Genomic DNA, 16501 nt, shown 5'->3' with positions numbered 1-16501 from the left:
GGTTCCAGAATGATCTACCATCGAAGATCTAAAGCTGATACCTCAGACGGTTCCAAAACGATCTACCATCAAAGATCTAAAGCTGATACCTTAGACGGTTCCAAAACGATATACCATCGAAGATCTAAAGCTGATACCTCAGACGGTTCCAAAATGATCTACCATCGAAGATCTAAAGCTGATACCTCAGACGGTTCCACAACGATCAACTTTCAAAATCTAAAGCGGAAAAACTTTGGACAGTTCCGTAACGATCATCCTCCTAGACTTAAAACGGTAACCTTGGACGGTTCCGAAACGGTCGACGCAGAGGTTCTCAAATCCTTCATCAAGATATAATCAATGGATTCATTCTGGTGAACAAACCATCAACACAATTGCCAGATGGCATCTGAAAGCCCATCTCAGGTAATGTTTCAATCTTCCAACCACATTTCTCAGACAACATTCAAAGACAAATTCCAACATCACTCCCGATGGAGGTAAGTGCAAATTTTTAGGGCATCTAAAATATTCAATCATCTTCCACCTTCAGATTTCAGACAATCTCTTCAGGTTTAAGAAGATTGAATAGGGGCAACTGTTATACCCCAAAATTTGCCCGCATCTTTTTTCAAGAAAATTTCAATCTAAAAATTAAGAGTTTCATATAATCTTGGATTTTCACATCCTGATTTATGAATACTTGATTTTTAGAATTTTTTCTTATACAGTATTTTGGCTTGCTGTTGAATTTATTCTTACGCAAACGCCAGTTACTGTTTATTGCTTCACACACGCTATTTATTTGATATTTGTTTACAGATAAATAGTACTGACACAATTGGTACATAGTTAAATCTTTTGCAGGCGCAGAGTCCGGGATTCAGACTGTACTGGTAACAAGTAAATTATTATTAATTTTTGTTTCCCACTAACTTTTGTACTATATTCCATTATTTTCAAAATCTCTTTTCAAATCTCTTTTTCAAAAATCAAATCTTAACTTTATTCTACACATCTCTCTTTTTCCCAACACTATCATACACTTTCTTTCAAATCTTACTTCCACTCAAATTTTCCTTTTGTACGGAATCACTTCATTCCCCAACGTCTCTATCCCTCTTTTCATTCTATAAATACCTCTCATTTTTTTCATAAAATCTCACATCAAATTCTAAATCATTTCTCAAATTTCTACTTCATATCCATTCTCTCTTCCTCCCCGGCAAAATGGCGAAGCGGTGGGAAACGTGTTTTCTTATGGTCATCACCGTTGTGGTGGTGATCATGTCCTTCTTCTGTCTACATAGTCCTGAAAAATGTGGACCTGCGATGGTTACACTCCCGATCATCTATTTTCTGTTGGTCATAGCATGGGTTATTAATCGTCATTCTTAAAGTTTGCCGTATCTCTTATTTTCTTAAATGTACCGTTTATTCGTCGTACTGTTCATTATAGTATGTAATGTTTGTACTGTCAGTATTAAATGTTGTACTATTTGTCATATTGTTGCTTAATTATTCAGATAATATTTTGTGTGTTTTCTGCCAGTCAAGTATTTATTTTTTCTGTGCATTAAATGATTTTCAGGGTTATTATCGGTAATTTTGCTCGCGTACAGTAAATATTAGTTATTTATTATGTCTGTTTTTTTTAACAAGTCATGTAAATAAACTTTCATCTTTCACATAAAACAAAAACAACAAAAAGAAAATTAACTTTGACTGTTGATTTTTCACTCTAACTGCTACATTCATGCCTGAATAGTCAGTTGACAGTCAAACTGCTGACAGTACAATTCTCCGTGTTTTGTACCATCAATCAAATCAAACTTTTGCATTTCAAAATTCCAAGATTTTTGTCCTAGAAGTCTTATGAATATCACATGATTAGCAGAGACTCAGCACTGCATAAAAATCAGGTACGCTTAACTGTCTCCTACACAAACAGTCCCTGATTTAGGGTTTATTGTTTTTTTCAGGAGAAACAAGTTTTTGAGACCTCAAATGGATTTCATGGACCTCCATACATCTCAAAGTACCATCATACAAATTTTCAAACTTCAATTCACTCAGACGCACCGTCAGCAGCTCAAACAGTCAACAGACGACCCGTTTGACCAAAAAAGTCAACAGACAGTCAAAAATGAAATTTTTTGTCAACATCCATATTTTGTCAAAGGATTCATCATTTGATAATTGGATGATCATAATTCATCAAGGAAAGATCAAAAATCAATAAAACCCTAAGATTCAAAATTAGGGTTTTCTCCTAAAAAGTCAACTGAACTTTGACTGGTCATAACTCTCTCATCCTTCATCCAAAAAATTCAAACCAAAGATCATTTTGAAGGAAATTCAATTATATTTCAAATGAAATTGGTCCCATGGTCATTAGGTTCACCATTTGAAAAATATGAACCAAGACATTACAGGTCATTTTCAAAGTCAACAAAAAGACACTTTTTTCAAAAGGATACACAAGGAGCATCAAATATCATTTTGACATGAGACCAAAAACATTGGTTAAAGGACTCTTTGAGGTTTCCAAAAAGTGCAAGATCTCCTTCATATGACAAAAATTGAGGGATTTACATCTTGTTGAAGTTGGCTAAATTTTGGGAAAATGCATGAAACCAACATTGCTCAAAAATGTATTTTTTTCCAAATGGGGCCAAGTTTTCAGGATCCAAACATCATTACCATGATATAATGGGCCTCCCACGACCAAGACAAAGCCCACACCATTTTATTCATTTTTTGGTTTAATTTTATCCTATTTTAAGATTAAATGGAAAATGAAAAATGGAAGGATAATGGATGGCTTAATTTCTAAGCATGACTCATCAAAAAACATTCAAAGCTCTGCCTCAAGAGGATAGTACAGCAGAAGAGAGTGGAAAAATCAAGCCATGGTTGCTTGAATTCAAAGCTACATATGATATAATATTCAAAAATTCAACAAAGCACTTATTGCTTCTTAGCTTAGTTTATAAGCACTTCAATGCTTATATATAGGCCATAACACTTCAGCAATCAAAGGAGGACGAATTTAGAAGCTCCCATAGGCATATATCACTCTTGTAACAACTTGTAAAAATTCAAAGAAACTTGAAATTCGAATTTTAAGTTTAAGTCATTTTCAATACAAACTAAGCATTCAAACATCATCCTTGAACATCACTAAACATAACCAGATCAATTGCAAGCTTTGAAACTCACTAAATCAAGCACTACAGGTCACGATTTGTTCAAATAAAAACCAACTCGTATCTGATCATTCATGCATGTTTAACAAGATGTAGACATATATTTGAGTTTGGTTTGATGTCCTGATCGTTTCTGGACATTTAATTAAAGTTTGGGGGCTTGTACACGAAGCTACCATTTTAGGGTTTTCTAGTTCAAATTTAGGGTTTTTAGTTAGAGCCAAAAATAAAACAAATTAAGGGCATGGTTGAATTCAGTGGAACAAGACGAATTGAATGGACCTATCGCGCCTAATTTCTATGCACGTTTACCCCTATTCGTTATTTTGCAGGATTGATGCTCACCTATTACAGCGCTTTTGAAAACAAACGCTGTTAAAAGAGGAGTCTGAAGGTTGAAGACGAAGACGTGTCCTCATCCCATTGGCTGGCACGCGCACGTTTTAAATTTAAAAAAACCTCTAATCCAGTGCTTTGCAGGTGTATTGATTGCCATGTGCCTCAATATCTGAGCCATCTGATCTCACTAACTCTCAATCCAACGCATCAAAATACGCACCCATAGCATGGACCTTATTTAATTACCACACATGATCATTGCTTTATTTATTTTTCTATTTTATTTTAATTTCTTTGCAAAATTATTTTAAAATAGTTTCAAAAATCCAAAAAATACACAAAAAATAATTTTAAGTTGATAAAATAATATTTTATTTTCTGAAATAAAAATATTTTATTTTTCTTCATGATTTCAATATTTTGTATAATTAATTAGTATATATTTATATATTTGCTTTTAAATTATTTTCAACCAATCAAAAATCATAAAAAAAATTGTTCTTTATATTAAATATTGTTTATATATTATAAACTAATTTTGTACATGTTTATAATAATTTTCTCTTTAAGTTTTAATTATTTGTGTAATTATTTATATAATTATGTGTTAATTAACTTAATCAATTTCAAATCAATTTCAAAAATCCCAAAAAAATTAGTTTTGTTTTAAAATTAATTAACAAGCATTTTGAACATATTTTGAACTTAATTTTTAGGTTTGAAATTTATTTTCATCTTTTTTCCTCATTTTTAATTTAATTAGTCATGCATTAATTATAATTAAAAACAATCATAAAAAACCAAAAACATTTCTTTTATTTCCTTGCAATTTAAATTCCTAGATAAATGTATAGGTTGTCAAATTCATGTAAATAGCGTAGTTTACATTTCCCGCACAATCGATGTAATAGCGTAGATTTACTTTCTGCATTTTACATTTCCGCATTTTAAATTCCAGCACATATAAACTGCGTACATGCCAAAGATAAAATTGAATCGTTAGATCACTAACTTCAAAGATAAAATACCTGAATCAAAACACAATCACATTTACACCTTTTAGGGTAATCCCTTTCTCATTCTTTTCAAAATCAAAATCAAATTCTATTATTCCAAACGCAAAATCGAACTTTTGTTTATATCCGGTGACAGGATAGATTTTTAAAGGAAATGGGATAAAGACCTTATAACTCAGGGTAGACCTCCTAATTTGCTTGCTCAAATCAAAACAAACAAATCTCTCATATATCATTGTTTTTCAAAATAAAACTTTCAAAAAAGACAATACTTTTTATATATCCAAACAAGGATCATTACGAAGTTAACGTTCTTTTTTCAAAAACATCTTTTGAAAGATAAAAACACTTTGTATACATCCGCACAAGGATCATTACAAATTCAATTTACAAAGGTATTTCAAACCACATACGAGCATTTCAGAGCAATTGAAAACAAGTGAGCTAAGCAAATTAAAGAGCCCATGGATAACCATGGATACAAAGGGTGCTAACACCTTCCCTTTGTATAACCTACCCCCTTACCCAAAATTTCTTAAAGGTCTTTTTTCTGTTTCTTTTATAAACCTTTCCTTAATTGGATAAAATAAAAGGTCGGTGGCGACTCTCTGATTTTCAAACACAAAAGCAGAAACAAAAAAGAGTCAGTTCGCGTATCTCTCCGCGAGAGGTATGGCCAAAAAACCGAGCGCGCGACAGTTATGTTCAAAGATATTATCTTGAATTAAGGTTAGCTAGCGATTGATTTTATCTTGTCATACAATCCTATTAACCATACATCTAAACAAGTATATTGCAGTTTATATAGTGCGGAAAGTAAAAGCGAAAAAGAAAAGGTTCCTACGCTATTACAAAAATACCCTTGGCTACCTATACATCAATTTCTAGAATTTAAATAAATAATAAAATAAATAATTAAATAAAAGGCGGAAATTCGAAACAAGCACGCGACATTCATTGGAGTGTGGGGTGAGAGGAAGAATCAGGAGAAGAAATTAGGGTTAATAAAAATATTTAGGGTTAAAGTTAATTGAGAACCCTAATTTTCTAATCTTAGTCGTCAAAAATAATTAGCCTAATTTGTACAAGTTAACCTAAATGAAATAATTATATATGACTAACCTAATTAAAGTTAATTAAAGAAATAATTATGTTAAATGCGAGAAATTATATCAAAAAATTAAAGCTAATTTAGCCTAAAAACTCTAGTTATTTTTGTTATTAAGATTTTATGATTAACTAAAAGCTAATTAAACTAATCATATAAAAACTAAAACCTTTTTTTTTACCTAACTCTAATTAAATTAATTTTATTGGTTGATTAAAAAAATAAGGAAAAGAAAGGAGATTAGTTAAAAAAAACAAAAATTGGAATAAGAAACAAATAAACAAAATAGCACAGGCTGCAATCCAGTGCGGGACTCTCCTGGAGGAGCATGGTGGACAACGTTCTCAGGGCCCTTGGATTTAGATTGATCAGGATTGGACGGTGCAGATGGGAAGGTGCATCGTAGTGTGCTTGGGACTGCATGCGCTAGATCTGTAGAAAACACAAACCAACAAACAAAACAAAAATAACATGCAGGACCCTGGGGATCGAGCCTAGGTCCTTTTGGATTACAAGCTGCAGCCACCTACTAATTATGTTGCAGTGTGTTTCTTGTTAGTAAATAATTAGTAAAAATTAAATATGAAACGAGAAGCTAAATGAGATTTTCAACATCAGTCAACGCGCGGGCCCCATCTCTCTTGAAGAACAAATCAAAAAGAAAGAGAGGATCTTATTATCGTTGACTGGCCAATGGAAGTGTCTGAAAACGCCACGCATGCACGTTACTGGTCCATGCCGCCTGGGACGCCGGAGCCACCGTCTTCTCCGACGGGATCCTCTCCATGTACCTGCGAAATATGTGTGAAACAACAACAAGGAAGATCCTTGTCCACTAATTCAAGCCCTGCGAAAACTCAATGGAAGTGTTAGTTTTGGCTGAAACGTCTTGCATCTAAGGTTTCGAAGAAGACAAACCGAATTGCCCTAACAATGATAGTAGTTCATCCTTACGTTAGAACTTGCAAACAGCGGTTCAAAATCATCCCAAACATCATCATAAACAAGTATATGTATGTAAAATCAATCAGTAATGCATGAATCATGAGTTTGAGTTTTCAGAAAATCACCAAACCAATAGAGATGTATGAATGAGTTCTGGTGTGTGACTGGCTGCAAGAATGATATGCTTGTATTCCTGGTATCTTTAGGAAGACAATGGCACACTTGGAATTGATTGAAACTTTCTCCAAAGAGCTTGTGATTATGCCCTAGTTTTTAAAGATTTTTCTCTCTTTGGAATCCTACTTTCTCTTGTCAATTTTTCGTCCCTCCCCATGCTGAATGAGTTGTGGCTTTATAATGGATAGAATTAGGGCAAAACATTGGGCTTGGACTTCAAGTTATTGTTGAGAGAAGTATTAAAAAAAGATTTGCATGAAACCTTTCCAAAGTTGAAAAAATCCCTTAACCATCAAGCTCCACGAATTTTGGACAATTTTGGAGTGTTGTTTGGGCTCTTGGATGACTAAAAATGAACCCATATGGATTAATCCAATTATTTTTATATTTCACTTAATTTATTTACCTTTTAATTGAATAAAATTCAATTAAATATAAATAAAAATAATAAAAATATGAGGATGGGTTTAGAGGTCATATTTTAGGTCGTAAGCATGTTTGGAGTCAAAGTCTCAGGCCCATTAACTCAAAAATACAAAATTATTCATGTATTTCATGATTTTTAGCCAACTTCTACCAATCCTAACACTCTCAATTTTTATTGTATGGAAATGTTTTAGGACATATTAGAAAGCTTAGAGTGTCCTCTAAATGACCCTTTTGGTTTCATCTTCATTGAAGCTTCCATGTTCAAGTTCAACTCTTTGGAAAAAGATGACTTTTTGTTGACTTTTAGAAGAACCTATAATGTCTTGATCCATATCTCCCAAATGAAGCATTTCTTGAGCTTGGGCCCAACAACAAAGTTGTAGAGAAGTGAATTTCCTTGAGAATGAGCTTTGGTTGGGGAAGTTTTGATAAAGTATGAGAGACTTATGGCCAGTCAAAGTTGGGTTGACTTTTAGTTCAAAACCTTAATTAGAAACTTTTGAGTTTTGTCAACTTTGGGGCTTTTCTTGATGAATCATGATCAACCCTTTATCAAATGATGAAAATGACCTCAAAATGTTGATGTTGACCAAAAATCGGGAGTTTTTGACTGTGATTTGACCATAGTTGACTTTTAGGTCAAACTGGTCGACTGTGGATCATTTGAGCAGTTAACTAGGCAATCTTGTGAATCGAGGCCTGAAACTTGGTATGAGGATACTGTGAGGCATATGAGAGGCCATAGAGTCCTCTTGAGGCATCAGAAGTTGATTTCACCTTGAGAGAAGCAAAACCCTAATTTGTGGCTTGTTGTTTAGGAGATAGGTAAGTGTCCAATCCTTGCATAGTCTGAAGATCATATGAGTCAGAGTATATTGAAATATGATGGGAAAATTTTGGGGTATGACACCCTATCACCGGAGAAGACGGCTAAAGCAAGGGCTCTGGCGTCAATGTGTTTTCTATTTTCTTTTTTGGTCAACAAGTGAGGTGTCCTTCTCTCATTGGTACACCTTCTTTAATGAATGGCCATGTCACTATTTCTCTTTTAATTCATGAAAAATGTTGATTTATTTGGTAATTGGATCTAATTATGTGTGGGCCTTACACACTACATTTTTCCCATCCCCCCTTTCCAGGGCCAATAACGTTGTAACTTGATTTCAGTTCAAGATTTTTTAGGGTTTGCACCCCCAAGCCAGTGGCATGTATCTTTTTGGTTCTTTCACATTTTTTACTTCAAAATTGATTTTTGCTTGGTATAAAAAAGTGGTAAAAATGTGTTTCAGGTAATTTGACATTTGTAGATAATTGTCATGATTTTCATTTTTTTTCAATTATTTTGGTTTTTTTATCCAAGTCAAATCTTTCTTCCTTGATTCTGATTCATGTTCAAATATCTTGCCTAGTTCATGTTTAGGTGATCTCTCTCGTCTCTTGACACTTTCTTGTAGTGTACATTGCCTAATTCATGTTTAGGTGATATTTCTTGAGTGTTATCTCCTTAAGTTTCTTGAATAAAGTGATTCATGTTCACATGTTGGTTTACCCTAATTCATGTTTAGGTGATATTTCTTTAGTGTTATCTCCTTAAGTTTCTTGATTAAAGTGATTCATGTTCACATGTTGGTTTACCCTAATTCATGTTTATTAGGATTCTCATTTCTTGACATTTCCTTGTGGTGTGGTTGCCTATTGCATGTTTAGGTACTTTTATATGTTGCTTGTTTGATCACATGCACCCGTAGGATATCTTGATCCACCATGATCCTTTGATTAAGGTTGAATCAAGTAGACCTTATGTTCATAACCATGCATGATAACACTTAGGTAGTATTCCATGTATCCTAACTTTAGGTTCACTTTGCATGACAACATTAGGACGAAGTCTCCCCATAGACTTTTGCTTTCTTGTTGCATCCTAATAAAATTAAAACACTTTTATTAACAAAAATCCAAAACACTTTAAGATGTTAAAAAAAGTTCAAAGTTAAAGGTGAATGTACTCTTATATCTCTTATTTAAGAGGACAACTTGAGGAATTCACCTAACAAAAAACACCAACCAATGCAAATCATGTTTCTTTAGGGATCATACTTTTTGATACTCTTTGCATAAGGACTTCCTGGTCCATAAAAAGCACACAACAAACAAAACAGAAAATGTTGGGAAGAGCTACGATGCTCTAACTTCTCCATTGCACAGTGTGGGTACATAGACACAGGGTTCAGGAAACCCTAGCGAGCACAATTATTTAAAACCTTTGTTTTCCTTTAATAATTCATGCATTGCAACAAGAGTAGATCACGTAGAGTACTACGGACGTGAGGAGTATTGACACATTCCTCTTGCATAACTGACTTCCATACCCTTCTCTTATTCGTGAGATCATCCTTTTTTCTTATTTGAGGTTTATTGGATATTTCCTTTCCCTTATTGGAATAAATAAAGTTCAGTGGCGACTTTGTGATTTTTGCGGTAGCAACGGTTAAAATTGCTTGAGAAAAGGAAATTTTACACTAATTCTTTGAGAAGTTAGATGATCCAAAGGTATTCTTTTTTATCTCAAATTTGTGTCTTCCTCTTCTAACTCACAAATTTGTCTTCAGCGCAAGCGTTTTGGACATCATTCTTTTTATATGATTAAGTATATGTTTTCATCTTTGTTCTTACAATATTATGCTGAGTCTTTTAAGTGTGATGTTTGTCACTTAGCAAAACACAATTGTGGCTATTTTTCTTTTATTTTAAATAAGAGTTCTGGACTATTTAATGTTATTCATTATGATGTTTAGGGACCCGCACATACCTATAATATTTTTGGTTCCAAATGGTTTGTCACGTTTATTGGTGATTGTAATCGAGTAACTAGATCTTCTTAATGAATATTAAATCAGAAGCACCATAATTATTTATCTAATTTAATAATATGGTCCAAACACACTTTCAAAAAGGTATAAAAATAATTCGATCAAACAATGGTAAATAATATGTCAATCATGCATTTTCCAACCTCACTATTAAACATGAAATTATCCATAAATTCATATATGTTGACACACCCTCAACAAAATGGTGTTGCATAAAGAAAAAACATCCTTTATTTGAAGTATCTTGATCTATCTTATTTCAAATGTTTGTTCCCATCTGTTATTGGGGAGGGAGAGACTCTTCTTATTATTGTCTATCTAATTAATCGAATCCTATCTTAAATTTTAGGCACTAGTGCTGAAAGAGAAATTTACACTTGTTTTTTATACTTTTTACACCCGTTATTAGAGAGTGTAAATTCAAATGGTGGGAAATGTCTGACGAATTTACACCCATTTTGAAATGGATGTAAATATATGACACAATACGACTTTTTTTATAGAAAACGAATGTAAATTGTTACATATATACATTTAACTCAAACAAATTTACATTCGATTTAATAAAAATCGGGTGTAAAATGAATAATGATTACTATGAATGTCAATAAACTTACATCCTATTTTAGTTATCATTGGTGTAAAATATGTGATAGTTAAATTATATTTAATTTCATTTATACCCTATTTCATTCAACCATATATTTTAGTGTATACCGCTGGACATTCAGTACACAAATACCTTATTACGTGTGTAAAAGAACGTGATTTATTTTTTAATGTTATTTCAAAAAAACCATTAAACCAAACATTTTAATATTACATTCCTTCGGTAAACAAAAAGCATGGGCAAAACAAACATATTCTAACATCAACATATATAAGTCTTACATAAAAATCATATTATTTAATACAAAAAAGTCATACATCAAAAACAAATTATCTCATATCAAGAAGTTATAATATTTCTTCATGTAACAAAAACAAAATATTCAATCACAAGTCAAAATATTTCTTCATGTAACAGCAACAAAATATTCAGTTATTTTTTCATATAACATCTACAAAATATTAATGGAACAAAACCTACATTTATATATAATTGTTCTTCCTTTTCTTTTGTTTTGACAATATTTATTTGTTTCCTTGGTCCTTATGCTCTTCAACCACTTGTCTTTGGTCTTGTCGTAGATTTTGCTCTTCAACCTTTTGCTCTAACCATTTGCAAAAAACATTGAGCCCGAAGTTGTTGAATATGGTCAATTGTCCCTTTTTCATACAATGAAGTGTTTGTGAATATCTATCAGTTCAACAGATAATAAGTTAAACAATTGCATATCAAAACAATAATTTACATATTTTTCAATAAATACATGCAATACGAAAATATTTTAAATTATACTACCTCATTGAATCTTTCAATAAACGAAGCATCAACAATGTCAAACATATTCTTCTTCGTGACATAATATTCACCTCCCCATTTGAGAAGTGAGAAATATATGAAGAAATAATATCGTTTTGTATAGATGGTAGTAAGAGATACAATGTATTATTCCAAATCATACTTAAAAGGTGAAAAAGGGATGATTTATATTGTAATTGGTAAAGAGGGAAAAGCAAGCTTAAATCAAACCAATACAAAATTTGGATATTGTCATGAAACAAAAGCAACGTACATAATTAAAAATCCCAAAGATACTTACAAAATAAAAAATTAATAAATGATAAAGCAATGACCCAATAATAGCAATTACATTTCGTTACTTCATTTTTAAAAGTAAAATATTATACCACGAAAAATTGTATATCGTATACCCACAACTATGATAATGTCAATTTCAACACAACACAAGATAAAAATAAATAATATTTTAGCAATATCTACATCAAAATGAAGAATTAGACATCTAAGAACTTTGTAATATTAGTTTTATAGATTTTACCAAAACTTCATTGAGCAATTCATAATTTTGAAAGAAAAACAAAAATCCTCGTAAATAAACAATAAAAATACCTTAATGCTTTGGTCCAAGGATCCTAAGTAAAGCTTATTGGGGCGTCCAACGACAAGGCAAATAAAAGATTTAAAGTGGTCACATAGTGTGTAACTAGTTTAAAAGGGGAATTGACTTCAGAGTTGTCTCTCCATGCAAAAATTATACCATCCCGCAATTTAAATAATAAAATTCAAAAGAACTGTTTCAAAAAGTTTGATTTATTCAAATAACAAACAGCCATAGAAAATCATGTGGGTAATTACCTCAGCTCCAGCTAAAAGTGTATCATCATTGTCAAAATTCATTGCAAGGATTTGCCCCTTAAATCCATCAAGAGTAACTTTAAACCAGTCTGAATATTCCATGCCTTCCAATGACTGACAATGACAAAATCGTCTTAAAAGTAATGATCTTACTTAATTGACAAGATTACACAATCAAACAAAACAATGACCAAATTAAAATGAGCCTTTACCTTGACAGTATTTGACAAACTAAATCCATGGGCCCTCACTGATCAAAGAGGTAACTTCAACACCAAGATTCATTACATTCGCCCATTGACTGGTAATAGTCGTCTCATGTCCGAAGTGTCCCATAAAGGCTGTCAGAATAAAGTCTTTTCAATCCAACCAGAAGTGTAATTCCAGAGACAGGTTGTTTAGAAAACTTATAGTTAAGCAACTCCATTCAAGAAGAATTAATACGAAAAGTAGTAATTTATCTCTAGCATCATAAGTACAAACTCTCTTTATTTTCTATGAAGAGTTAAAGAGAATACTAGCTCATTTATATACTCTAACTAGATAGAAAAGATAATACACTAAAATTCAAATACAATAATACTCTATACTCTATAAATGTATAGTAAAATAAGACTACATGTGTTACTTAATGCAGTGAGAATAACTATATTAAATAATACTCCATAAAACACTATATAAATGAGAGATACCCACTATTTACTATTTACTAGGTTGATAGGATAACATTCCTCCCCAACTTTTAAAAAATTAAATATGAATCACACCCACAAATTAACCATTTCATACACTATCTTTCGTGTAAAAAAGTTGGAGAACCCTCAGTTTTCCCGTTAATATTATATTGATTACACAAAAAAATACACTATCTTGAAGAAGCTTGGTGAAATCAATACGTGGAAACTTTGATTTTAACTTTTAACAAAACACCACAATCATACAGAAGCAATGCTATAACACTCTAGGATGCCCCAACTCTATAAAACAATGGAAAATTAGCAGTTATTTAATTCCATTTGAGCATATCATATAATAAGAAAAACGTATACTCAAACTTCTTTGACAAAACCTGTATTAAAAAAATCTCAATAATATATTGTCCATCATTATAGTCATGATGGAAACAAGAAAATACATAACAAATACCACACAAAGAAAAGAAAATCATACCCTATAAAATTAGATAAAAACTATCATACAAAATTAGAGCTTTAATGTAAGACTTAAGGACAATACCAATTACTTACTTTGCATCAAAATTTGAGCAATATGTAGTATAAGGATAAAAAAAACGAGATAATCCTTTATTTTAGTTGAGTTTAGAGTCATTGTCAAAGAGTTAACCATGAAATCCCAATATCTCAATTGTATCTATTATTTCCATAAACTTGTCTTGGTATATTTCAATCGTTCGTTGTATTCCTTCATTCCATGCTTGCACATATTGCTATAAGAGAATATATATTTGTAATATTATTTTGTTATATTGAAACAAAAAAGTTACACAAATTAAACAATACAAAGTTTAAAGTTGTTCGAAATTAATACCGAAAAAGTAGTTGGTAGAAACCAAAACCTTGAAAATAAATGGCCTTTCTTTTCAGCATGAGTGAACATACATGCAGCTAAATCAAGTATTTGAAACAATATGATAACATTATAAAATCTTAAAATATTTTTAAAAACAAACATTATTACCACATATTTTTACCTCTTGGTCAGTAAGTTCACGAGGCTTTAAACATTCAAACAATTTTCTTGTTCCTTCACAAAATAATGTATCTTAAGTGTAACAACTAAAACTTTGGTCCTATAATTAAGAATAAAAATTAATGTATCATTTATATTTATATTTTGTGTAATCAATTTGTTTTTTTTTTTTGACAATGTAATCAATTTGTTTGAAGTAATACTAAAGTTAAATATAATAAGCAATATAAATGACTAACTCATTAGTATTTTTGTTTGTGTCATAATCAAACAAATATGACGCCATAGCACACTCATCATCCTTTAGATTCACCGCCTTTATTGTTTTAAATAAATAAGATAAACTCTACAGCAGCATATGAGATACAAATAAGAAATATAAAATAGAATTATGAAACATGAATATAAAACATGTGTAAATATGAAATAATTTACGTACACTGGTAATATCTTTTTTTGAAGAAGAAAAGTCTAAATTTTTCCTAGACTTAAAGTAGAAACCTGTGGGTGAGCCGGTTGATACCAAAATTGGGATGCAAGTCTTGTTCTTATGAGAAGATGGGTAAAATTCTTCGCGATTTTCTTTTAGCTTAAGTTCATGGTCTTTATCAATAATCTTTTTTGAAATCACATCCTTTTCTTTTGATCCATCTCTTTCAATCATTTTAGATTTATTGAGAGTTGATGATTTGTGATTTTTTTAAAAGTACTAGTAAAGGACTCGTGCGTTCGTACGAGTCTCGTAGTGTAGTTAAAAAATTATGAATAAGTATAATATAGGGATCTATTCTACTTTACTATAAATAATAAAAAATATAATGTATATATAAGATATTAAAATAATTTATATATAAGATATTTAAATTAAGAAGCTTTGACTCGTCGGAAATGTATATTTTAATAGAAAAAATAAAGGAAATAGTTAATACGTCTTCTACCCGTGTGTTCATAAGGGTCGTACAATGTCGCTATAAATAGTAAATAAGTAAAATATAATGATGATTAAGAAATGTATATAAATATATATAAATTTAGTCTCGACACGTCTGAAATGTATATTTTAATTGAAAAAATAAATGAAATAATTAAGATATCATATATCAGTGCTTTCGCAGGAATTGCGCAATATCGTTATAAATAATAAATAAATATAGTATAATGATGGTTAAGAAATATATATAAAAATATATAAATTAAGTAGTCTCGACCCGTCAAAAATGTAAATTTTAGATGAAAAATTAAAGGAAATAAATAATCATCTACTCGTGCGTTCGCACGTGATAGTTAAAAAAACATCACTGTTATAAAATAAAAATATTGCAGGATTTTTTAGTTTATATCATAAAAACATTTATTATGTAGTTTTATGTTTTATATTTATTAAATACGAATATTTGAGTCAAATTTTCGTATATATGTATTATAAATATGGTTGAGACGACCAATGTCCCATTGGTGAAATTATATCCAAGACCTAGAACTTTTATAAAAATATACAGAAAATTTGAAACTTTTAAAATACAAGACTGGACAAATAAAAATATACTTCTTCTTATATATATGCTTCAATATATTTTACATATAGCTTGACACACTTAAGACTAGTGGCATTTCCACGTAGGTAATACCTAAAAAGAAAATTACATAAAGAAAACCAAAAGAAAGAATAGTGCCAAATACTTCCTACTTATACTGACTGTGGATACTATTAGGTAATAGTAACAATGTGATCAGCGTTTGACAGAACACTAACAACCTCTAATAATGACGTCGTGAAATCTATCTCCATGTCACTCCATAACCGTCCATCCTGAACTATCGGGATGTAAGCAAGATTCGAGCTCGTCGTCTGATCGTCAAAGATCAATCCAAAAACGCAAGACAAGAAGAACACAGGGCTAAGATTGACGTACAAGTTTGAAAGTGGGGATGGGGTGTAAAATAATAATATATATGGCAAACACAATTAGTCCAAACAAGCGTAGCCTTATCACGCATCTATCTCTATTCAGTGTCCCTTTATTTAATGAATCCTTGAACTATATGCTGACTCAGGTCATTAGACGTTGTCAAGGATTTTTATCCCATTTACCAAGATCAAATATCACAAGACCACATGCCACCAACGTACTCCCAATTACCAAGAGCTACGCCACCTAACTTCACGTGGAGTCAAGGTGTTATAAGTCGATCGTCCCTGAGAAATCAGGCCAAGAACCTCGTCTTGCCTAGCATGCATAAATAAAATCCCCGTCGGGATTGCAGGCGACCGATCAACCTCGTACGTCCCATACCGTACGGCGGTGGACTTATACATTCCTCAATGCAAGTCTATATGATCACTCATCACCATACCATCAGTTCAGTTAGTACAATGAATATTGTATGATTGACTTCCCAGGTAAGAGGGGTGGACTGTGAAGGACATAGTCGACTAAGTCTTTCCTTAGCCA

At 31.6% G+C, this 16501-nt stretch overlaps 1 protein-coding gene across 1 annotated transcript in view; it reads right to left on the bottom strand.

Moving 5' to 3' along the window:
• The window catches only part of LOC131658259 (protein neprosin-like), a 39049-nt gene extending 24337 nt beyond the window's left edge, over positions 1-14712 (bottom strand). The window contains exons 1-4 of the mRNA XM_058927572.1: positions 14550-14712; positions 14050-14102; positions 13958-13963; positions 12339-12452 (exon numbers count right to left, since the gene is read on the bottom strand). Coding sequence (XP_058783555.1) covers positions 12339-12452; positions 13958-13963; positions 14050-14102; positions 14550-14712 — 336 coding nt within the window. The remainder of the gene's footprint in view (positions 1-12338; positions 12453-13957; positions 13964-14049; positions 14103-14549) is intronic.
• Between the last annotated feature and the right edge of the window lie 1789 nt (positions 14713-16501).

The sequence above is a fragment of the Vicia villosa genome, linkage group LG3 (assembly GCF_029867415.1).
Source record: "Vicia villosa cultivar HV-30 ecotype Madison, WI linkage group LG3, Vvil1.0, whole genome shotgun sequence".
NCBI lineage: Eukaryota > Viridiplantae > Streptophyta > Magnoliopsida > Fabales > Fabaceae > Vicia > Vicia villosa.
This window is presented reverse-complemented; position numbering and strand designations above follow the sequence as displayed.